This window comes from Elgaria multicarinata, chromosome 2, assembly GCF_023053635.1.
Source record: "Elgaria multicarinata webbii isolate HBS135686 ecotype San Diego chromosome 2, rElgMul1.1.pri, whole genome shotgun sequence".
Lineage (NCBI taxonomy): Eukaryota > Metazoa > Chordata > Lepidosauria > Squamata > Anguidae > Elgaria > Elgaria multicarinata.
Window position 1 is genome coordinate 49,677,501 of NC_086172.1, and position 25,044 is coordinate 49,702,544.

Below are 25,044 nucleotides of genomic sequence, written 5' to 3' on the forward strand. Positions count from 1 at the left end.
AGTTTGCCTGGCAGAGGTTCTAATAAACTATGGTTTGTTTTCTTAACCTCTGCAAATCCAGCACTATTATTTCCTTCCTCTTTTGACCCTCCCCTCCACACCTCAGTATCCCAAATGCCTTTGCAGCATGGCTTGCCTGAAATAGGGGTGCTGAAGGAGCATGTGACATGTCACAAATATGTACACAGTAGTTCTGGGCAACTGCAGCCGCCAGGGCTGTGTTTAAATACTTGGTTTTAGATATGTGAACTGCCTTTGTGTATTATGGAAAAGTTGTAAATGTCAAGTGCAAACGTGACGACCCATCTTTGGTATGACCAGTGATCTTAATACTTCTATAAGCATAATTCCAGGGCCACAAACTTTAATAGGAACAATTGCCTTGGAAGACATGTTAAAGCCCATTTTCCTGCATTTTCCTCACTTCTTGCTTTAAGTGCTAATGGCAAGGGCTCAATAAACTTGTGAGTCCTAATCTTCCATTTGGGAATTGTCAATGTAGATGCCTGAACAAAACTGACATAAAGAGAATACTGAGACTGAAACCTCAATGAGAGAGAGACATTTGAATTACAGATATTCAGGATATATTCAGAATATACATTATTGCCAGGAAATAAGTTCATGCTTCCTCAGGATGTAAAACAGGGCTGAGAAATCTCCAGCTAATAGGCCAAGCCTATCAATCCATTCCTCCAGGTTCTCTCCACCCCGATTCTATGTTGTTGTTATTTATTTATTTATATAGTGTACATGGTGCTGTACAGAGTAAAACAATAAAAATAGCAAAACCCTGCTGCATAGGCTTACATTCTAATAGAATCATAATAAAACAATAAGAAGGGGAAGAGAATGCACCAAACAGGCACAGGGTAGAGTAAAACTAACAGAATAAAAGATCAAAATCAAGTTTTAAAAGCTTTAGAAAAAAGAAAAGTTTTTAGCTGAGCTTTAAAAACTGGGATTGAACTTGTAATTCGCAAATGTTCTGGAAGAGCGTTCCAGGCGTAAGGGGCAGCAGAAGAGAATGGATTTACTCCTCCCTGCTTTGTCCCCCAACTACAAAGCTGATGGAGGGTACCTTGAAAAGTTGGGTAAGGACAATGCCTGGATGCAAATGTCTTTTTCCCCATTATATGTTTAACAGAGGAAAGTGTAACAGTCATATCTGTAACTCCACCCACTTTTAGCTACAGCCCTGCCCATTGCTGGAATGTGGATTCCAACAGGTTTCGCCAAGGGTAATGGGGACCCTGACAGGAAAAAGGTTACTCATCCCTGATGTAAAAAATCAGAAATCACAATTCTGTTGTTACCTGCCCAGAACACTAACCATTTGGAAATTCTACCTAAGTAGTGTGGGCCAATAATTTTTTTTAAAGCTAACAGCAGTAAATAACTAACTAGCACTTTAAAAAGAGAGTAAACTGCTTTGTGTTTTAAAATTGCAACATTGCAATTGTTTATAACTTTTATGTTATCTGCTAAAGATTGTTTTTGTTACAATAATGCTGAATTTTTGTTCTTGTTATAAAACCTTCAGTTCTTTATAACTGTTCACCCCGTCTTTGACTTTAACATTTATACTATAGTAGTTGTGTGCCTTGTGCACTATTTTGTCTTTATTAAAATTATTTAATACATACAAGTGATTATGTTAAACGGTTCTCAAAACATGAGACAGATGCATTAAGAGTTAAATTCAATATTTATACTGGTGATTTCCATACAAACATTTTTTTATTGTTCTTTAGTTCTGGTTACATAAGTCAAATAATAAGTCATACATTTACATTCAATTCCAATTCCCACCTGGATTTAATATTACTAATCATTAACTTGCTTAGAACACTTTGTTTCCTTACTCCTTACTCCTCCCTCCTAAATCCTGGATCACCCTTTTCTTTCACCCTTGTTAGGAACGGGACCTCATTTCCTTAGACCTATGTTCTCCATAGCCCTGTATATGCTGACGGAGGTATTCTCCCATGTTCTGCTCTATTTACAAAATCAATGAATTTCCTCCATACCCTTTCAAATTTGTCTTCATGTAATTGTCCTCATGCGGTCCTTTGCTTTTGAGTCAATCTTTCTAAAAGAGCGATCTGCTAAACTCTCTGATGCCAGTTTTCAATATAGAGCCCTTTACCATCTTTCCAAAGCTTGGCTATCAACCATCTTGCTGCTAACAATAGATGACTTACTAATTCCTTACTTAGCAGGTTGATATCTAATCCTATACATAAATTTAGCAAGGCTAGGTGTGGAGATGGGTGAACCCATTGTCTGGTTATTGAACTAGTCCCTAGGAACACTGATATCCAGAAATTATTTACCTTTGGGCAGGACCACCACATATGTACATATGTTTCTGTGCCTGAGCATCCCCTCCAACACTCTGGGGATGTCCCTGGGCAAATCATTGATAAATTCCTAGGTGGAAAATCTGTGGGTCAATTTTAACATTATTTTTAATTGATATTGTTTTAAATGGACACCTATCCCACAATGCATTCCATTTTTTCCCTCTGTATGAATTTTCCATACACACAATTTAAAATAATGTGCTTCAAACATGAAGTATTAGTTTGCCTTCAGAAACTTTATTGGAGTAGTTGAAGAGTTCACACAATGCATTCTTGTCCAAGTGTGCAGTCCCAACCTTCCCTGTATACTTTTAGATTTTATTCTCATTGTACTTTTATATTGTGTTTTTATATTGTGGTTTAAGTTGTATACTTTAAATAGTACTTTATGGTTTTAATTTTTGTGAACTGCTCAGATAACTTCAGCTTTTGGGCGGTAGAGAAATGCAATAAATAAATAAATAAATAAACGTACCTGCTTTTGTATACAAATATCTTATATGATCCAGGTGAATACAGATATGGCCACCAACATTTTTTATTACGGTTGATGTGTTAAAAAAAGTCTCAGGAGTAACAAATTTTCTTGAACTTTTGTGACAAATGACTCTCCCACCATTATCTCCTATACAGGATGACCATAATGGCTGGGTTCACTCATAATGCTAACTCTTGGTATAGGTTGCTGAATTCTGGATTGTGTTGTACGAACCCATGGTTAGTTAACTATGAACAATCCAACAAGAGAACCAATGGTTTTCTGCTTGTTTGTGAAATCTGGGTTGTTTAAACCATAGGTTGTAACATGTGAACTCAGAACTGTGGGTTGTTCATGAATTATTCTGCCACATTGTAGAGGCGGTGGGCAAGAACAGTACAAAAATAATCAGCAGTTCTATATGCCAGTACTTCAGCATTGCAAAGGCATCTGGGATTCAGGAAGAAAGTGGACGAAGGAGGATGGAAACAAACATCCCAGGTATTAAAAAAATAAACCACAAGTTATTTGATCTCACCTGTTTGCTTGAATCCATCTATTAAGGATCTACTAAAAAAATTAGAATTATTCTCTGATGATACTACTAGTTACTGTAGAATAATAATCAGAATCCATTTGTGTAGGCAAACAAAACTGTACCACTGATGTGGCCCTTAGTCACACATGGTACATATCTTTTAGTCAGGAAGGGCTTAAAATGCTAAGCATTTTGTTCCTGTTCTATCTCTAATTTTGTTATTTTAATTTTTAAACTGGACATAGTGTGCAGGCTAGTGGCCAAGTAGCAGTGAAATTTGCTGCCATATGGGAGCAAGAGGATAGAGACTTAAGCCACCTAAACTAGCAAACAGTGATCAGTTTCTCGGGGTTTATATGATGCTCTTTAGTAACCTTTCTGGCTCAGAAAGCCAAGATCCACTTGCTGAAGGAGAATCACTAACCAGTGGGCTTGAGGGGTGATGGGAAAAGAAACCGTTCTTATCAACTATTAACTACAATGCTTCATTTGCAAAAGATGCCTCTCCTTTTAAACAAAAAAAGTAATATTTAAGTAATCTATCATTACTGACAAAAATAACTCAAAGTTCGGAGGAAAAACCTCAAGACAACAAATGTATTAGAGAGACAAAACATACTTCAAACTTTCACTCTGAAATGTAATAGCCTTTCTAATTCTGGAAGTTAAGATCTAGAGTGAAAAAAACCCATGTAGGCAGACACAAAATTTAGGTTGTACGTATTAGGCCGAGATGAACATAGGAGAAGCAGGGCATACTCTGCCTCCCAATCTAGATATACACAAAAATTGGAAAAGGGTGCCAGAGAGGGATGTTCATCTCTCCTAGAAACTGTCTGCACCTCCACAGGAAAAGATTTTGAGAACTCCAATCTCAGAGTCAAAGCATCAGAAAAACAAGGAAAATATCCAATTTAGCTTGCTGTTATATGTTGATTCTACTGGTGTCAATTAGGCTGTAAATCTAAAATATCACAGTGAATATGAAATCCTCATTATTGTACAACTACTTACAGGGTGTCTTGATTGTCATTTCGCACTGACATTCATTGAAACTGCACTTTGTTATGTTGTAGTCAAATTTAATGAACTTGGAACTTTTCAAGAATACCAATTAACTCCTGGGTCGGGCTGTTACCAGCCTTGCCAACACAAGTCATCTATTGTTATTTGCTGTCTGATTTAGCAAGCTTTTCACTGCAGTGGCAAGGCACATCACTTTAACACGGCATAAGTAGAACACTCTCATTTGAAAACCTGAAAGCAAGTTCAAGAACTAAATTCCAACGTGCCTCTCACATTAAAAGTGACCCACAACTCTCATACTTAATTTTCCTTGAAGATTGTGCATACATTATTCCAAGACTCCAGGCTGCTAGGCACAGTACATCACATATCACAAGATCTGCTAAACCATTTTGCAGAAAAGACTTAATTCTTGCTGGTTTTAATAACCATTTCCCTTTCAAGTCACAGCCCATTAAATGAAGTTAAAACCACTCCAAACACACTTGCTTACCATTCTGGTTGTGTTCAGTCGGCTCCAAGACTTTCCTCATTGGAACGACAACTGCATCTCCTGGTATCCGGGGACTTTCCACGTACTTGGGCTTCCTGATGGGACCTGAAACAGGAAAGATCTTACTATTCTTCCAGATGGCACACAAATTTCAGAATACACGCAGTGGTCTTAAACAACTCTAAACGCAAAGATACGTGGTGCAGGCAGCACACACTACACATGCTATAATAAAGACCGTGAACTCTCTCGTACTTCCACTCTTGCAGTCTGTTGTCAGGGGGAGAAAGCAGCAACAGCAAGCTCTAGTCAAGCTCACTTTTTGGAATGTAAACTCTGCTGTGGAACAAAAGCAGTTTCCTTGCTGTGATGCTTCTGAAGCAGCCTCCAGCATATGTAAAGAGGGTGACTCTGACATGGTCAAAACCCACACAGCTTTGGAGTTAGCCTCTCTAGGCAGAACCTCTGTTTTCCACCTCAGTTTGAAGATAACCCTGTTTACTAGTATAATCTTTGAAGCTGGGAGGCAAGGATTACAAAGCAGACAGCTTGCAACATTTAACACTAAATACCCTCGTCCAGCAGCTTTATATATTACTGAGTACAGTATTTTTGCCCAAGCGAATGACGCACAATGTTGATTGTAAGGGGGCAGGGGAGAGGAGAAAAATCTCTTTGGCAGCTCGCTCTCAATATGTTCATTTTTAAAAGAAAGGAAGGCAAGAGCAACTTTACTAACTGATACCTGAAATTAAATTGAAACATACTTGGCATTTTATAAGCATTTATTTCATTTTGGGGTTAAGATGGGAATCAGTTCATCATACAAGTTCATCGTACGTAAGAAAATGAATTTACTACTTTCATTTCAGTATTTAAATTATTAATGGAAGAATACTTTACCGAGTGCAACAACTGCAGGAAACATTAAATGCACAATAGAAATTCCAGTCTCTAAAATAGCACCATAACGAGAACGATGCTGCCATCTAAGGGTTCTTAAGAGAGAGGCTCCAAATAGTGAGGGAATTGCTTTTTTTAAAAAAAGCTAACAGACCTATCCTATGATCCTAGTTTCATAGGTCACAATTCTATTCACTCCCTGTAGCAGAGACGGTAACACAATGAAACAATACTATTAGAAATGAGATCCAAACCAGCACTAACAACCCCCCACTCTTGGCAACTCCACCACTACCCACCAATCCCAACATTGCACTCCAAGTACTCATGTAGAAAAGACACCAAACCTACGGCATCAACTGGAATGTCATCAATTAATCACAGAGCCCAGCCACACTCCTTCATATTTACAATGCACAATCACATTCCCAAGAGCAGCTTACAGTGCCTCCCCCAGCACAGGATTCCATAGCCTAGCACTGAAGGGCTTACATGAAGAACCCAGAGATGAAGGCTACAAGTCCCACTATGGTACCAATACCACATTCTTAATGGTGTCAGTGTGATGGTAACAAGCAGTTTGCAATGGAGAGGGTTAAGGAAAATGCTCACCATAAGCAGCTTGCTGAAGGTTACACCAAAAGACCCTGTTAGTTCAGTGGATAAGGGTAATGCAATGGGAAGCAAGAGGTATATGAGAAAGTTTTACTCCTGGGTACAAGGATTACCTTTTGGAAAAACTGCTGGGTAGAATGATTTTAGATCAAAAAGAGAGAAAGCTAGCAGGCTATAATATAAGTGTCTCATGCCAAAGTACACAGCTACAACCAGACAAAAAATGCATAATGTATCTTTGTAGTATCAGAGGGACCTAACCAATAGCATGCTCTCTCCCCTCCCCCAGGCAATGTACCCAAGAATCCCAGCTATATAGATTAGTACTGAATGGGATCAATGAGAAACAGAGATCAGTGGAGTTACATAGTCTTAACATACAACACATTCCAGGCTTGATAGCTGGCTACAGGGCTGAGAAGAAAAAGACATACACACAACATGACACGCACAGAATGTGTGGCTCATAGTTACAGTCTCACTCAGGTAACTGTATGACACATTCATGCTCTAGTAAGATGTTTCCATTTCCCCCCAGTCCTTTTATTCACTATGCAGTTGAAGCTTTAATTGCACCGGTACAGTGGGATTTAGAAACAATCCTATCCTATCCAGCAGGCGTAACTGGTGCATATGATTGCTTTGTAAATAATTAAGACACCCTACTTTCCAGTAAATGGTAGCTATAAAAATTTCAGTTGCTCAAGTTTGGAGATACTACTCAGCAAATGCTGTATTATAGATCTGTGTGGAACTCAATAGGTAAAAGTAGGCCAAGAGAAATTATAAAGCACATTATAAATGTGTGTATGTATATACAGAACAGAATTAGGTGGGCTATGCATACAAATAAAAGCTACAAGTGAATATTAAAACGAGGTTAAAAGCATAGGCATTTAACTATTTTAGGCATGCATTGCTGGAATATGCAATGTGCATCCCAGAACAGTTGTGGAAGCATAAAATGAAGATATATACAAGTGGAAATGATAATTGTGTGCAAACTAAAGCTGGGTACGTGTGGGGGTGGGAGGCTGGAGCTAATGGGAGTTTTTGTCCAATACACCTGGAGGGCATCAGATTAGAGAAGGATGATCTATACAATTGGACTAATGATAGATTATCTTCTCCTTCAGAGCTCATTATTGATTTTATTTCATATTCTTATTATATTTATTCATTAAAACATGTATATCCTACCTTCCCAGTTCACAATATGATGCTCAAAACAGTTAACACAACCAATCAAACCAAACAATACCGCAAGTAATCCGAAGCATAATATACTTCAGCAAGATTCAGGCACCATTCAGATCAAAAGCTTGCTTAAGTAAAAATATTTTGGTCTGGGATCTAAAGACCACAAGCGAAGGGGCCATTCTAATGTCACAGGGCAGGGAGTTTCACAGGCAAGTGGATAGGCAGGATTGTGCAAGAGGAGACTGACCTTCAATAACTTCATCCCAAGCTGATTGGGTTTTAAAAATTAGTAACTAGTACTTAGATTTCACCTTGAAAATAAACTGGAACCCAACGTAGATAGAACAATGAAGACACATGCTTTGCAAAACTGGCTCTGGTTAGAACTCTCACTGCCTCATTTTCGAATCTGGACTTTCCAAACACTTTTCAAAGGCAGATCCATGCACAGCATGCTACAGTAAACCAACCTTGAAATAACTAAGAGATTTGTGATTAAAGCCAGTTGTCCCTTCTTCAGGAACAGGCACAGCTGGTACACCAGACTAGGCTTGGCAACAGCACATCTAGCCACAGTCACCACCTGGCCATCCAAGAGTGACAGTGGATCCAGGAGGAGCACTCTCAAGATGTGGACCCAGTTCTTCAGAAAGAGTGCCACCTGGCCCCAAACAGACTTTATCCCTATCCCAGGATTAGTAAACCAACCAGAAGCATTCTCATCTTGTCAATATTGTCACAATTTGTTAGCATATATTCAATACGATCCAAGATCCAAGACCTTGACCGCCTCATTTGAATAGGATGGAAGATTCTGAAACTGGAAGGATTGGACTCACAGTACCAACACACACACCCCTACGTCCTGGTGCCATTCAAACAGACTCCCCGCATCCAGTCCATCCATAAGTGGCTGAGAAGAATTGGGGGTGAGCCTACCTTTTTCCCTCCACCTATTTCACTCCTTCTGGCAGCGAAACAACTATTGTAGTATTGAAGGAAATGGTAGAAAAGCTCTCATTAGATCTATTATCCTAGATAATTACCAACCAATATCAAATATCCCATTTTGGGGCAAGGTGCTTGGGCATATATTTCCATATATTTCTGAGACAAGACTGATCATCTGGATCAATTTCAATCTGATTGCTGAATTAGGGCTGGGCCAAAGTGCCCGCCCCCATGGTGATTCTTTGGAGTGAGGAAGCAAACATATACCAAAGTCCCCAGTGCTTCTACTAGCAGTGACTGTCACCCCCTTGGGAGGCTGCTACATGACAATACTATTGGAATTGCACCCTCTTTCAAGGTTGCATTTAACAGCTCTGTTACCCAATTGGCCAACCTATTCCAGGCTGTTATCAGTCGACCAAGGCAAGGATCAAGTGCACATGTGATCAACCTCACACCTCCAAGAATTCTGTTCACATTCCCAGGCTGCATATCTGAAAGTATGTATAGAAAGAGGACAAGCAGCTGCCACTTACATCTACTGGTACTGTCTTCAATATGCAGTTGAGGTTCCATGGAGAATAAGGCTATTAATGGCTGTTAGTCATGATTCCTATACAGTACCTCAAGTATCAGAGATGCCTCTGAATACTAGTTGCTGGGAAATGCAAGCAAGATGGTGCTTTTGCGCTCATGTTCTGCTTGTGGGATTCCCATAGACATCTGGTGGTCCACTGTGGAAAAAGAATGCTGACTAGATAGGCCTTTGGTCTGATCCAATTTATTTTTATTTATTTAAAACATTTTTGGCCACCTTTCAAGGCAGAAACCCTCCCAAGGCAGGTCAAAACAATACATAAAAACAGATAAAATATTAAAAGCGATAAAAACATAAGCACAACAAAATGGCAATAAAAACCATAATAAAAGCCAACAATAAAACCAGAAGAAACAATGGAAAAAACCACAGCAACAGACGTCATATCAAGAGAAGCTAAAATAGTATGTTGTCAAGGCCTTCTTAAAAGCCTGCAATGACAGAGCATAGTGGACCTCTGATGGCAATTTGTTCCAAAGGTGTGGGGCCATTGCAGAGAAGGCCTTCTCACATGTGATCACTGTGATGACCCCCTTTGAGCTTCCTTTATTCTTTCCTGTAATCAAAGGATCTCAACTATGGGATAAGTCATCAGAATGCTGCTCACTGACTCTGTGACTCACTGAACCTTTTCTGGCCTCACAGCAACCAGCCCAGCACTCTCTATTCACCCTTGTCCTTCACCCCTGCCACCATAGAACACTGTACCTTACCTCAAGGACTTCAAGAATCCAATTCAGTTTGTGAAACAGAAGAATTTTTATTTAACAATAAATAAGTTTGTGCAGTTTACAAAGCTGGTTTCATTTGTCATATCACTCGTTTGTTTCAGTACAGTTCCAGATATACTGTAACACTGCTTAATCTACCCACTAATCTACACTATCTCCTCCCTTTCACTCCCCCCCCCCAAAATAAAACATGTTGATCCTACTCTGTACTAACCCCTTATGCAGGGAAATCCAGACTCTTCTCACCTCCCTCTCTCTCTCTCTCTCTCTCTCCACATACTACTGCTCTTTCCTAACTCCTCCCTCTCACTGCTAATTCAAACCTTTGAACTACCAGCCAATCAGCATTCACTTCACATTCCTTTCACTCGCTCCCCCTCCCAACAGCATTAACCACTTACCATCCAAAGTCCAACCAGCACTTACATCCTAAATAGCAATAATCATTAAAACATTACAAATACTTACATCCTATACAATTTGCAATAAACAGTAAAACATCACAATCGCCCACCTAATTGCTCTCATGGGTGGACAATGATTAGGCCCTCTCTTTCTAATCTTAAAGTGTAGGCAGGCTGATATGGGTGAAGGTCGTCGTTTAAGTAATTTGGTCCTAAACCATTTAAGGCTTTAAAGATCGAAATAAGTACTTTAAATTCCCTGCCAAAAAATACTAAGAAGGCTACCATGCCCACTGAAACTGCCATAAAAAAGACCAAGTATTTGTTTTGTAAACATGGTTACTTAAAAACAACAACTACCTGGCAATAAATGTAAGGAAGAGGAACCTGCTGACAAGCAGTAGTGTGTCCTCCACATAGTCCCTCAAGACTACATCGTTTTGCTAACTCCTCTTCCTCCCTGTGATCACATCTATGCTGGTACAGTGGGCTACATAAGCTTCACTTTCCTTTTATTCCTACTATTCTAGAATTCTATTAAAAATACTTAATATTCATAATTCAGCTCACAAACACACACATAAAACATAAAAGACAGGCTGGAATTAACCAAAGAGGATTTTAAAATTAAATAATCCATAATCCTCCTGTACTCTGAATTCATATTATACTGAACACTGTGTTCTTACATTCTTGCCTGTGAGTTATTAGTCGTTGGGGTTTTTTTAATGCATGCAGGTTTTATTTCAGCAATCATCCATGCTGGAACACAAATGTCACCCCTAAGGTGTAAAATAGAACAGCTTTTATTCTGTAGGTCAGCCTGGCAGCCAATAAAGTTCTTATGAAAATGCCACATCTTCCTCTTCCTTATACCAAGTACTAACTAGTCTAAACATGACAATTATTTCTTCTTTCTTTACATAAAGTAGGTTTAATTCACACAAAAAAGTAAATCAACACTGGTCATTGTTGGTACCTGTCTCCTTTCATCTGTGAATTTTTAGAAGCTCTATAAAGTAGGTAAACAAACTCCACAATCCTCTAGCACATGCTGTTCATTTAATAAAAGAGGACCATTTTCTTCCATGGTTTAGAGGACTGGAATCAGCAACAACATCAAACACTCTTTCATCTTGTCCTAATATGCATTTCTGGTTTAGAGGGTCCACTCAAACCACAGTTCGCCATCATAGTTTGACTACAGCAAACTATGGCTTAAGAAACTGGGTCCTGAGAGCAGAGTTTGAAAGACTGGAAATATGACATCTGAATGTGACTTGTATTAGAGAGTGATTTGGCACAGATTACTAAAAGAATGGCTTTAACTCTGGCCGCTATACTTGTGACCTATTTTTGCTGAATGCAGCACTATCCATATAAAGCAACTCACCTGTGTCTCAATATAACATTTTTTTAATTTTGCAATCAGCCTAGGACTGCAAAAAAAACCAACAAAAAATTATTATTCTCCCAGTATTTTAACACTTAATTTTAACTTAAATTTAAATTTTATTGTTTTAACTCTGTATTTTAATTTTATATCAATTTTGCTGCGTGGTTTTTATTCAGGTTGTGATTTTTATATTGTATTGTGTATTTGTGCTTTTAACCTGTTGATTGTTTTACTATGATTTTAATTTTTGTGAACCACCCAGAGAGCTTCGGCTATTGGGCGGTATAGAAATGTAATAAATAAATAAATAAATAAATAAAAATGTGTCTGCATTAAACACCTAACAAGAATAGCAATATTAGGTTTCTGAAATCTTTCTTCTACCGCTGGTGTTTTTGTTTTTAATGACAGCTTAAGGAAAAACTGAATTGATATACAATACAACTTTCTTTTCAAACCTAAATTTACTATAAGACCATGATGTGTGTTGTGTATAATGTAGCATGTAAGATCATACTCTAGAAAGGTTTGTGTTGTTTGCTTTACTAAAAAAAAAATGGTTTTATTAATTGGGTTTAGAAACAGTGCATGGATCTGAATATTATCATCCAGAAACAGAATACATTCTTACTTTTAGAAGATAAATTAAGAAGTAAGCAGCAACAATATATTTGGCTGTTTAGTTGAACTTTATAATAAGGAATAGGATATCATCACCACACAAAGAATGACTGTAGTCCTACCTACCCTTACTTGGAAATGAAACTCCCTGAACATAGTGGGACAAGCTTCTGAGTAATGTATAGAAGAATGCTGAACCCATATTCATTTAATTAATTTATATCCCACTTCATCCAAGTAAATAATGTATCCTTGAAAATTCTAGCATAACTCAAGTTGATTTATCATAACCAATGTCTGATAGATCCATTGTTCCACATTCTAAATTTGCATTCTGGGCTTCATGGACTTCAGAAATAGTAAGTTCCACAGGTGTCCTTATTCTTTCACGTTTAGATTGCATCTTGATTTTGTCTGTATATTTTAAAACATTCATCAGTTTATTTTACTTGATGTGGAAGATGGAGAATCTGAGAAAAGTTAAGCAAGAAGTTTCAGAGACTACACTGTTCAAAGGCCTTGCCTTACTAGTGTATTACAGGAGCAATATGCCTGGCACGGCCCCAGGTTGTACTTCCGGGACAATACTTAAAGATGTTCTGTATTCTGAAACATTTGAAAGTACTTTTATCAGATGCCAAGAACATCAGTTATTTATTAAACCTACAGTAGCAATGCTATCTTCGTTAACATTGCTACTGTTCAGTTTTGGATTTAAGAGATCAGCAGCATGAGCTGGCTGTAATAGTATTATTTAAAACATTGTTTTAAAAGTGTTTTACTCATCATTCTAAAATATTTAACAGGAGGCTTCGCCCAATGTTTCCAATACAGGCCTTGGGGGGGGGGGAGGAAGGATTTTATTTTTTTAAAAAAATCTTATCATTAAACTTTTCCTCCCAACCCACCCCCAGGCCTTGAAATATCTAGTCGAGTAATGATACCTTGCTTATGTCCTGTTTTCAACCAGATAAGGCAAAAATTATGCTGGCCTGCTTCAAATACATTTCAAATGATTTTATAAAGGGGAAAAAGATCAGCATGTATATACTGCGCCACACACCCTGCTGTGCGCCCTCCACTACAGCCTCGTGGGCCAAGGATCAGACTATATGTGATGCTCCATGGTATGAACATTTTCCCCAAGACTCAATTGCATGATCATTTCCCCCAAGACTTGGATTCTGGGACGGTACAATCCTGGTTAGAATTCTACAAAGGGAAGGGGACAGTTTCCCCCCAAAAGGAGCATACAATAAACTAAGGTAGCTTCAGAAACTTTCAAGAAGTGGGGGTGGAGGGAAAGAGAGGAGAGGAGACGAAGTACAAATGATTTGTGTGATTAATATTCAAAGTGGAACTTGTGCATCTATCACCAGAGCAAGTTACATGAGCTACTGTCAGCCCTAAGCAAAGGTCAGGTTCTGGGTGGTTCAGATCCAGAACCAGAAGGCGGAGGGTAAGTGGTTGCAAATGCAATTGGGTGAGAAATAAGTATGGGGTCCAAAATGGGAAGGGACTGAGTATGGCCCACCATAGAGAATCAAGAGGGCCAGAGGCAGATGTGTTGTCAAAAGTCAGGCAGATCTTAGGCAGTTTGCAATACAATCTAAAGTTCTTACTTGGCTTTGAAAGGGGGAAAAAGCCCAAGATTCTAGAACACATGCTGTTGCACCCATGTCCTGCTTGTGGGTCTCTGGTCGACAGCCGGTTGGCCACTGTGTGAACAGAGTGCTGGACTAGATGGATCATTGGTCTGATCCAGCATGGCACTACTTATGTTCTTATAATCAAAAAATCAGATTTCCACTACCATCATCATATACCCACAGTAAGCGAAGTTGGCTTCCCTTCTGTCATTAAAGCTTCTCTCAGTGTTAAGGATGCTGGGAAGACACAGAACTTAAGGAATGAGCTTATATCTTGAATGTAGTCATTCCTTAGCACGCTGTATCCTTTTCAGTGCTGGCGCTGACAACACATTCGCCTCGTACATGATGAGTGAAAAGTACTGATGGTAATATATTGTCCGTTTCTTCAAGATAATAAAAGCAAGGTGAGCAAATAATGGTTGCATTTATTTGAGCACATTTAAATGATGTCAACTTTGGATTTACCCTTTGATTGTCTAAACAGATTCAAGGATGAAAGCAAATCAAGGAGTGTTATTTTGGGATAAGCAACAGATAAGCTCTCATTTCACGAGCTTCCAGCTGGTTTACATATGCACATCAAGGTTTTCAAGTAGATAAAACCTTTACAGGAGTGTGCCTTTATTTCTCAATATCAACACAGCTGAAGCCAGCTGAAATCCTTAATGCCACATACGTAAGTTCACACCATCATACTCGCCTCGTTAAATAACTCCTACAATTATTAATTCAGATTACAATCCCCACTTGAGGTAAAAGCACACAGTCTCTAAGTATGGTGCAGTACTTAAAAAGATGTTAAGAGACAAGTGATCTGCATTAAGAAATGTTTCTTTTTAAGTTGGCACGCTTACTAATTTTCACTCTTTTGGTATTAGACAAACAGGGTGTATGCAGTTAAGAATTTGACTCACAAACCATGCTAAAGTTTATCCTCTTTACTTGGCATACCCTGTTTACAGTTTCAGATTCTGATAAAAGGAGAGGGCAGCAAAACAACTCTTGAATTAATATTTGTACATTTTACAATGCATAGACAAATGAGACACATACAAAAAGGACAAAAAAGACATATCTGGTTTTCATCAATCTAAAAATAAAAGGTTTAAGTCTAAAATACCAGCAGAGGGTGCTCCTTCAATACTCATTTGAACATAAATAAAAAAGCAGCACAAGTCTCTGAAAGTAACTCTAAAATGCACTCCATCTGAAACACAAACCACATCCTTTCAAAAGACATTTGTTCTGGCCTCTTTACAGCAAGCAATACTATAATTAGATACAGTAAACTAGAATAATAATAGGCAACCATTTAAAATCAGGATTAGATTAATAAACAAGAGATGGTAAAATGACAATATCAAAATGAATAGTAATTACGTTATTTGGATTTGCACAGCTTCCCTTTAAATGTTTTTCAGTTGCAGGAAGAGGGGAAACTCAGCACTGAGGTCATCTTTTCCTTTAGCTAGTTTAAAACTAGTCACTCCTCCTCCTCAAGGGTGTATTCAGACACACTATAGCAATGTAAGAAGAGCTGCATAGACTATATTTTCAGGGATTTCTCAGCAACAAAAAGCAACTGGATGGCTTTAAAAGGGGGTTGGATAAATTCCTGGAGGCAAAGGCTATCAATGGCTACTAGCCCTGATGGTTGTGTGCTATCTCCAGTATTCAAGGCAGTAAGCTTGTGTGCACCAGTTGCTGGGGAACATGGGTGGGAGGGTGCTGTTGCACCATGTCCTGCTTATTCATCCCTGGCTGATGGCTGGTTGGCCACTGTGTGAACAGAGTGCTGGGCTAGATGGACCCTTGGTCTGATCCAGCAGGGCTCTTCTTATGTTCTTAACTGGGAACATGTGGCAAATGAAAATTTTAAAGGATTTCATAACGAGAGTAGTGAAGGGACTTGAATATATGAAGTTTTGAATATATTAAAATATACTAAACTTTAAGCATCATTTCATCTGCAAAGCTTTTGCTCCCTCAAAAGTAGCTCAATGCCCTGCCTGGGATATGCTACATGAGGATATCATCATGCTGAATGAAGGAGCACCACAACAGAGGAAAGAAACTTTGAATAATTAAGCCATTTTGCCATAAAATAAAAATGTCCCAGGTCATAATTGAGCCCTGGGGAGCCTTGGGCGTAGTCAGCGATGCCTGACTCGATATCCTGATTTACCTAAAAACTGCTTGCCTTTAAAGCAACCTGGTTTGTGATTCTGCTTCTACATGAACTGGCATGAGTTGGTTTGCTGAAAAGAAGGCTCACAATTCACGAACAGCCATGTGAGAGGGCTGGAGAAGGGAGGAGGGAACACATAAGGCCAAGGGCTTGATCACATAACACCAAGCCATTTTTTGGTGTTATGTTTGAATGGACACACACCATAATCAACTGTTCTGAACCCAAAGAAGTTGGAATATAAAGAAAAATCCAAATCCAATGAAAATACAAAACTCAGCCACAACGAAGACATCTATTAAGCCTAACTAATGTCAGTGGGAGACTTAAAAATAAGCTTAATTCGCTGGGTCCAACTGAACACAATCAGACTTAGAAGCACTTAAGCATTTTGAATTAAACATTATGGCTTAGTGTGTTGTGTGAACCATGACTTAGAGTGGCATGTGACTATTCCTAGCCATGGTGGTTACATAACCACAGTTTAAACATGCTCAATAACCATTTTGCTGCAAAAGTGTTAGCAGCCTAACCATGGCTTAGCATTTTGTTTGAACAGCTATAACATCATACCCTTGTCATATGAATGAATGCAAATGAAGCAGTATTTTCCTGCCACACATTCTAATTTTGGGTAAAGGTTGGGAGTCTGATCAAGTGGTAGGACTTTCCCACATTTATCAGTGAATTGATCATCTGTGTTAGTGATATGCAGGAGGCAAAATTGAATTAAGGAACAACTCACCTTGATTTTGGAGCCTAAGTTCAGATTTTCTCTAGAGACAGAGAACATTCGCTACATCATTAGGATTAGAAATTTATTCTAAAAGAAAACTGCAAAGTTGTGTTCTTAGGATTACTTGGCAGGTACTAGATTTCACAAAGAACTCACACAGACCTATATATGATTTAATGTTTTAGAAATGTTTTCCGGTCCAGCCCCATCACATTAAAAGCAATGTAAATATAATCTGAAGTCCCAGGGTCTCCTGCCTTTGGAGGTTTCATGGGTGGCTACTGGGGGAAAGGACTTTTCTTTGTGGCATTCCAATTATGAAACACCCTCCCAAGAGAGCTTGTTGGGTACCTATTATCCTATTTTTTAGATGCCAAATTAAAATAATTTATTCTCTTTGAGCTTTTGGTGAGTAATAAACATAAGGTGCTTGCAATTTTGCTGCTAGTGGTTCTGTTTCTAACTTGTGTTTTTTTAAAAAAAAATAGATTGGTTAATTTATGTGCCTTTTTGCTGACATTTTGGATTGTAAGCGAAATTGCAGTAGAAAGGAGAGTTATAGACAGTTTAAAATGATCACTAAGTTTTTTAAAAACAGACACATATATACTTTAAAATTACAGAAAATCTATGAACAGAAAACTTATGTAGTGTTTCAGAAATGTGTTTATTTATTTTATTACATTTATATACCATCCAAATGGCAGATGGTCTTGGGGCAGTTTACAGGCATAAAACAAAACAGAATAAAACAATAAAATAACAAATAAGACAATAAATACAACAATGAAAATTAAAATATTAAAACAGTAATAATTTAGTCCTATGCTTTCCACATGTTTATTCAGAGGTAAGTCCCACTGAGTTCAATGACATTTATTCCCAGGTAAGTGAGTTTTGGATTGCAGTATAAAAATGTTAAAAACATTAAAGAGTATTTTGTTGTTTTCATTTAATAAAAGGTTTGTTTTGAATAATAAAACTTGCATTTGAGCGAACTGAAATAAATTCAAATCTAATATACTACATCATAAAAACAGTTGACTTGACTTAGATTATCAATACTGGCAACTCAAGGGTGTTGGGACCTGATTTCATCACGGCTATGAATTCTTGTTGACAAGGCCATCTTTTCAAAGGCCAGCAAATCCTTTTTCCTAAAGCACAGTTAATCCAAGTATAGGTATTAAATATTGTGAAGTCTTTTCATCGTCACTAGAAAGGCCCACTTTTATGTATCAAAAACTGCCTATCTTGAATTTAATATTTTAAATAAATTCAAACAACACTGTAAATATATGTATTATGTTAACAAACACTGCAGAGTGAAATTTATGCTTACAATCTGGAAACTGCAAAGGATTTATTTTGGGAGGGGGAGGGGGTAAAGTTGAAGAGTCTTTACCCCTCTCCAACTTTCCACTCTTTCTGCTTTCCTCTTTCTCTGTTCATCATTTCTCTTGTCCTTTTACCTACCTCCTCCTGATTTCATCCCTATGCTTGATCCTTTCGCCACAATTCTATCCTTTTCGGTCCACCACATCCACCCCCCTTCTCCTGATCCGCCCCTAACTTCCTCCTGAACACATGGTTCCACTGTCTTTATATAGAGATATTCACTTTCTGTATTCCCCTTTCATTGCAGCAGTAGACACCGAAACCTTTTTCCTCAAGAAGAGAGAATTTGCAAATACCAATATACGTTTGAACAAGTATTCACACATGCAACAGGTGAATACTGGATCAATTAACTTATTGCCAGTCACTTGGCTTCACTCATCCTTTGCCTTCCCGCCACTGTTTCACTTGCCTACCCCCGTGTGCTAAATATATGAAAGCACCAAGGCAAAAGAATGCTTTAAAACACACATCAGCTAATAATTTTCATAATTTTTCAAACTAAGCTAGAAACCAATCAGAGCTTGAAAGTCTTGTTTGCAGTAAAGAGGAAAAATATTTAAACTCTGTAAAATAAATAAATAAATAAATACCTGCCTACCATATCATCTTTGCATACTTCTCTCTGGTTTTATATATGTGATATTACCTACTTCCTTACAATGACAAATGGAATTCACAATGCAGTATCATTGGAAATAACCAAAAACTATTTTATCTCTCTACAGATAGCAGGCACTTGGCAAACTTCACCAGATGCTTAAGCCTCGGGCCTGGAGAAGTCAAAGTGATGTTAGTGAGCTGGAATGAGTTCAGTATGCTGATAAAAAGGAGGCAGTAGCCACGCCTTATTTAGTAAGATATGAACACTGACATTTACTTGTTGCTACAAACAAAAGCTTTCAGGAAGTGTTATCACAAACTTGAATAGCATTTCCCCCTTTCCATATCATATTATGATTAGCTTAGCAAATAAATGTAAATCAGATCTAGAAAGATCATTTCCAGAATGATCTAGAAGCCTTTTGGCAATAAAACTACATTCAGTCCACTGAGTATTGGTGTTTTGCAGGGTTTGCATGAAATACAAGCTCAGAATGGACCAAATCTGGCCCTGAACTGCCACGTTTCTCAAAATTAATAATCTTCTCTTTGCTTTCACACATATTCAACACAGAGTAACAAATACAACAATGTTCTCCAACTACAGCATATGGGGTGAGGGTGGAGAGAATTTTAGGCAATATTTCAGAAAGTCCATCCATATGCTGTCTGCTAAAATGTAGGGGTAAGCCTTTTCATTCGTAACATATAGTTCAGGTTATCGAAACAACCAGAATGACAGCAACTGAGCCACAATGATAGGATCTGTTTTCTAGAAGAAAATGAGTTGGTTGATAAAAAGAGCCACCATTTGGAAATTACTTTGATCGCTAAGTACTATTCTACCAAAACAACAACAACTGAGAGATAATATTTTTAAAGTTACCTGGAGATTTTTTGCTTGCTCTTGATTGCATCAAATAGGCATGACGAGGCAGCAAAGGTGATGATGGCAAGGACATGGAAACTCCTTTGGCCAAGCTCATTCTGTAGACATCCTCAGGTACAGGCTGAATACCACTGGGGAAATCTGCGCTGTGGCCAGATGTAGTAATTATCTGTAGTGCATTTTCTGAGCATGAGTCACCTATAGGGAAAAAGGGGGTGGGGAATTAAGTTACACAGCAAATGAACAGAAATATCAAATACATAATTCCTACAAGATTGCTCAAAGCTGTATGAAAATTCATTGGTAGGGGAACAAATTCCACTGCATTAAATCTTGTTGCTATAGCCAAAGAGCAAAGACTGGGTTTGTGCCATTAGACATTTGTTACAGACAAGAACCACAAAAAATAAAATAAAAATGGGAATAAAACTGTTTCCTGTTATAAGAACTATGAAAGGGACCACCTTTTGATTGTTCTACACTAAAATTGTGTTGTTATGTTAGTTTTAAGATGATCAGAGCACCTTGCTTGTATTAACATCTAATGGGTCAAAAATAACCATGAAAAGGAAAGTAGTATATTGCTAATCCACGTTTCCTGCTGGGAAATGGGATACATGGATCAAAAATAAAATAAAAATAATGATTGGCCCTTTTCTGCTGTCCTTCCTGCTTAGAACAATTAAAAGCCATATTCATTTTCCTTAACTCATTTGGGTGGCATCTACAAAAGATGCTATGATTGACAAGTGATGTTTTAGTCAGTGAGAGCAGAAACAAAAAATAAAGATGTATTAATAGAACTCCACCACATGATGAGAATGGGAATTGCATCCACAACATTTCTTTCCTTGATATTAACAGGGCAGGATCTACACTATTCATTACACTGTTTAAGTGCATTGTTGCGTCCTCCCTTGCTACGTTACAAAATGCAACTTGAGCCCAGTCAATCGAAATACCTTTTCTTCTATCGTTTTACCCCGGCACACTCTTCTTTAGAACGTTCTTCATTATGCTCATACCGGCTCTGAAGTAAACCTCCTTCTTCCGGTGACTCTGAGCTAGACCTGCCGGGATAAGCCAGCAGGGAGGTGGGGCGACGCGTAGGGACGAGGGAAGCCCTGCAGCGTCTTAAAGGGGCCACGTGTGCCCCGAAAGATAAGCAGTTTTTTTAAAAAATTAAGCCTCTGTCCCCTCTTTCACTGCCCTCCCTCCCCCTCCCCTTCATCGCATTGTACCAGCTCTCCCTCCCCTCGTCTAGAAAAGCCCTCACTTGTCCTAATCAGGAAGCAAAGACCATGGTCACGAGACATGACTTTGAAAGACGGCATTGAAAACAACGAAAGGTTGGGGCACATTGTTAGTTTTAAAACGATTTTAACAGAAAGTGGAACGGTTTTAAAAGTCAGAAGAAACGTAACAACAACAGCATCACGTGACTGCTGACGTCATCTCTGCCAACTTGTTACGTTTCATCTAGACAAGTGTAGACGGGCCCCAGGACAAGACAAGACAAGACAGGACAAGACAAGACAGCTACTAGTTACTCTCTCTGTCAAGTGAAGAAGTTACAAAATGGAAAGAGTGGGAACTTTAAACATTCAAACTATGCTATATAAGTTATTTTATAGGAAGATCATCATGGCAATGGAAAGACAACCCTGGTGGCCCCAACCATCTATCGGAGAAGAAACAGCTGTAGGGAGCTTGCTTTCCCACCCCCAAAAGAAAACCTGGCTCCAACTGCTTGTTGTCATGGGAAGGCAGAACTGAAGGGAAGCATATTCTGAGAGATCATATTCACTTCCCCCTTCTGAAAGGATTTCATCAGTTTTGAGGAATTTCCATCACCATCACAACATTCCAGTTTATCACAACAAAAGAAAAACATAACTAGTTTATCTGATTTTACCAATAAAGAGCAGCAGTACACTGAATAAACTGAGATATGAACGAGCTTGAGCCCATATACCCAGTCCTTTCCCTCCTTGGCACACAGCAATTAAACATTAAAAACTTCCATTAACTATAGTTTCCACTTTCATCATATATATAATTTGTGTTTCTCTAAGGTTTTCTTTCTTTTTTTAATGTTTATGTAATTCTGAGCTGGCTAAATAGTAATAATCGACAGTCATCATCTGATGCGATGGACATTTTCATCAAGCTGTCCACAATCCCAAGTTATCTTTCTTGTTTGGTTACCACCAGCTCCGATCCCATTAGCTTATACTTGAAGTTGGGTCTTTTTGCCCCAACATGCATCACCTTACACTTGCTTACACTGAACCGCATCTGCCATTTGGAGGCCCACTCTCCCAGCGTGAAGAGATCCCTTTGGAGCTTTTCACAATTCCTTTGTGTTTTAACAACCTTAAATAATTTGGTGTCGTCAGCGAACTTGGCCACTTCAATGCTCACTCCTAATTCCAGATCATTGATGAATAAGTTGAAAAGAATTGGTCCCAATACCGATGTGGGACCTCACTATTTACTTCCCTCCATCGGTAGAATTGACCATTTATTCCTAGTCTCTGTTTTCTGTTCTTTAACCAGTTACTGATCCATAAGAGGACCTCTCCTCTTATTCCTTGACTACTAAGTTTGTTCAGGAGTCTTTGGCGGGGCATTTTATCAAAAGCCTTTTGGAAGTCCAAGTAAACAATGTCCATCAGATCACCCATCTACATGTTTGTTGACACTCTCAAAGAATTCTAGTAGATTAGTGAGACAGGACTTGCCTTTGCGGAAGCCGTGCTTATTAATTTTGTCTTTAATAATGCTTTCAACCAATTAACCTGGAACAGATGTCAAGCTAACCAGCCTGTAATTTCCTGGAACCCCCCTGGATCCCTTTTTGAAAATTGGTGTTACATTGGCCATCCTCCAGTTTTCTGGAACAGAGGCTGAGCTTAGGGACATGTTGCATATTTTTGTGAGGAGGTCCGCAATTTCATATTTGAGTTCTTTGAGAACTCTAGGATGGGTACCATCTGGGCCTGGTGATTTATTTGCTTTCAATTTGTCAATAAGGTTGAGAAATTCATCTTTTGTCACCGCTATTTGCCTCAGTTCCTCAGACTCCCTTCCTGAAAACATCAGTTCAGGCATAATCATCTGTCCTGTATCCTCTGCAGTGAACACCGATGCAAAGAATTCATTCAGCTTCTCTGCAATTTCCCTGTCCTCCTTTAGTACTCCCTTAACTCCATTGACATCCAATGGTCCAATTGCTTTCCTAGCTGGTTTCCTGCTTCTGATATATTTAAAGAATTCTTTATTGTTGGACTTTATATAATAGTGATGTGCTCTTCAAAATGCTTTTTTGCATCTCTTGTTTGCTTGCATCTCCTTTGTGCAAGCTTGGGCTCCCTTTTATTTTCCTCACTTGGGCAAGACTTCCATTTTTTAAGGAAGCCCTCTTTTCTACAATAGCTTCTTTGACACTGCTTGTTAACCATGCTGGTGACCTCTTGGACTTGGTGCTACCTTTCCTAATCTATGGAATACATTTTAGTTGAGCTTCTATTATTGTGCTTTTGAGTAAGCTCCATGCATTTCCCAAGGATTTAACCCTCTTGATTCCCCCTTTCAAGTTTCTTTTCACTAGTTCCCTCATTTTAGAGAAGTTTCCTCTTTTGAAGTCAAGTGTGAATGTGTTGGATTTCCTGGGCAATTTCCCACTTAAGTATATACTGAATCTGATAGCACTGTGGTCACTGTTACTGTTTGGTTCAACAATATTTACATCTCGTATTAGGTCCTGGGTAGCACCACTTAGGATTAAGTCCAGGGTTGCCTCCCCTCTGGTTGGTTCCATGACCAGCTGTTCCAGGGCACAGTCATTTAGGACATCAAGAAATTTAACCTCTTTGTCATGACTGGAATATGAATTTATCCAGTCAATGTGAGCATAATTGAAGTCACCCATTATTACAATACTTCCTCATTTGGAGGCCTCCCTGATTTCATTCTTCATCACAAGGTCACTCTGAGCATTTTAGTCTGGGAGACAATAGCACGTTCCTAGCACTACATTAGTTTTGGGGACCTGTACTGTCACCCACAGCACTTCTGTGGAAGAGTCTTTCCTGTTTAGGTGCTCTAGTCTACACTCCCTTCTTCATATCCTTCTGTATTTAAAGACAAAACAGTGTAATACGTGTAGAATACGCATAGAAGAAGTATTAAACAATTAATCCTACACACAGTTAAGAGCATGTATGATCCAAGGTTCTAATTCAACTTCTACCTATTATTTCCCAAAGTCAAAATCCCACCATAATATGGGAACACAACTCTACCCAATGGGATTGTTCCATTCAGCATCATTGAAAAATGCTATGTATTGACAGTGTGCACATCTATATCTATATAGACCTACATCGATATAGGTCTACAGTGATAAATGGGGAGGGGGGCAGTCATGACTGTACTTTTTAAAGCAAATGTTTGACAAGCATAAACTCACACATGTTAAAGTGCCTGACAACACAATTTTAGACATCTTTACTTGGAAGTAAATCCCACAGCATTCTCAATGGTGCTTACTCTCTAGTAAGCGTGGTTAGGATTTTTTTATTTGGAGATATATATTCTGCCCTTCACATCAATTCCAGAGTTCAGGGCAATCAGTTAAAAATAATTACAAAAATCTATCATAAAAAAATACAAATATAGGACTGCAGCCTGAGAAATATATAAACAATATATTTCCTAATTAGCCATTCTTATCTAGTTTATTTACTTCCTTTGATATGAATGCTGTTGTCCGCACCCAGTTTTGTCTTTGGCTCCTTGCCAGGGGGTTTCCTGCAACAAATATTTCCACATATCTGTATCCATCTGAGCTGTCAGGAGAGGCTCAGAACAGGAATAAGGCATCTAAATATGCCCTTCAAATATCTGAAATTATGGCCTTTGTTGCAACACGCATCTCTTGTGGGAGTCCATGTGAGTTATTTAAGAACAAACAGTATTCTCTTTTTGAAAGCCAACAGGCATTTTAAGAAAATTGTTGACAAAGTAACCAGCTAGATTTGTAAGCATCAGCACACTTAGCCAAAGAATTTGAGAAAGAGTGTGTGTATTTGATTCATTCTACTTGTGTCTCACTCTTACCCAAGGCACTTACACAACAACAACATTGATTTTATCCTGGTTGTGCTTTTATATTGTATTTTATATTATGGTTTTATACTGTTGTTTTATACTTTGGTTTTAATTTTTGTGAACTGCCCAGAGAGCTTCGGCTA

The 25,044-nt window shown here is 38.4% G+C and overlaps 1 protein-coding gene across 3 annotated transcripts in view; it reads right to left on the reverse strand.

Moving 5' to 3' along the window:
• The window catches only part of TANC1 (tetratricopeptide repeat, ankyrin repeat and coiled-coil containing 1), a 147,178-nt gene that overhangs the window by 57,298 nt on the left and 64,836 nt on the right, over positions 1–25,044 (reverse strand). For 2 of the 3 annotated variants that reach the window (XM_063116498.1, XM_063116499.1), the window contains exons 3-4: positions 19,784–19,984; positions 4,902–5,006 (exon numbers count right to left, since the gene is read on the reverse strand). In XM_063116498.1, coding sequence (XP_062972568.1) covers positions 4,902–5,006; positions 19,784–19,984 — 306 coding nt within the window. Of the gene's footprint in view, positions 1–4,901; positions 5,007–5,156; positions 5,364–19,783; positions 19,985–25,044 lie in introns of those variants that run through there. The other variant, XM_063116500.1, reaches the window with a different exon arrangement.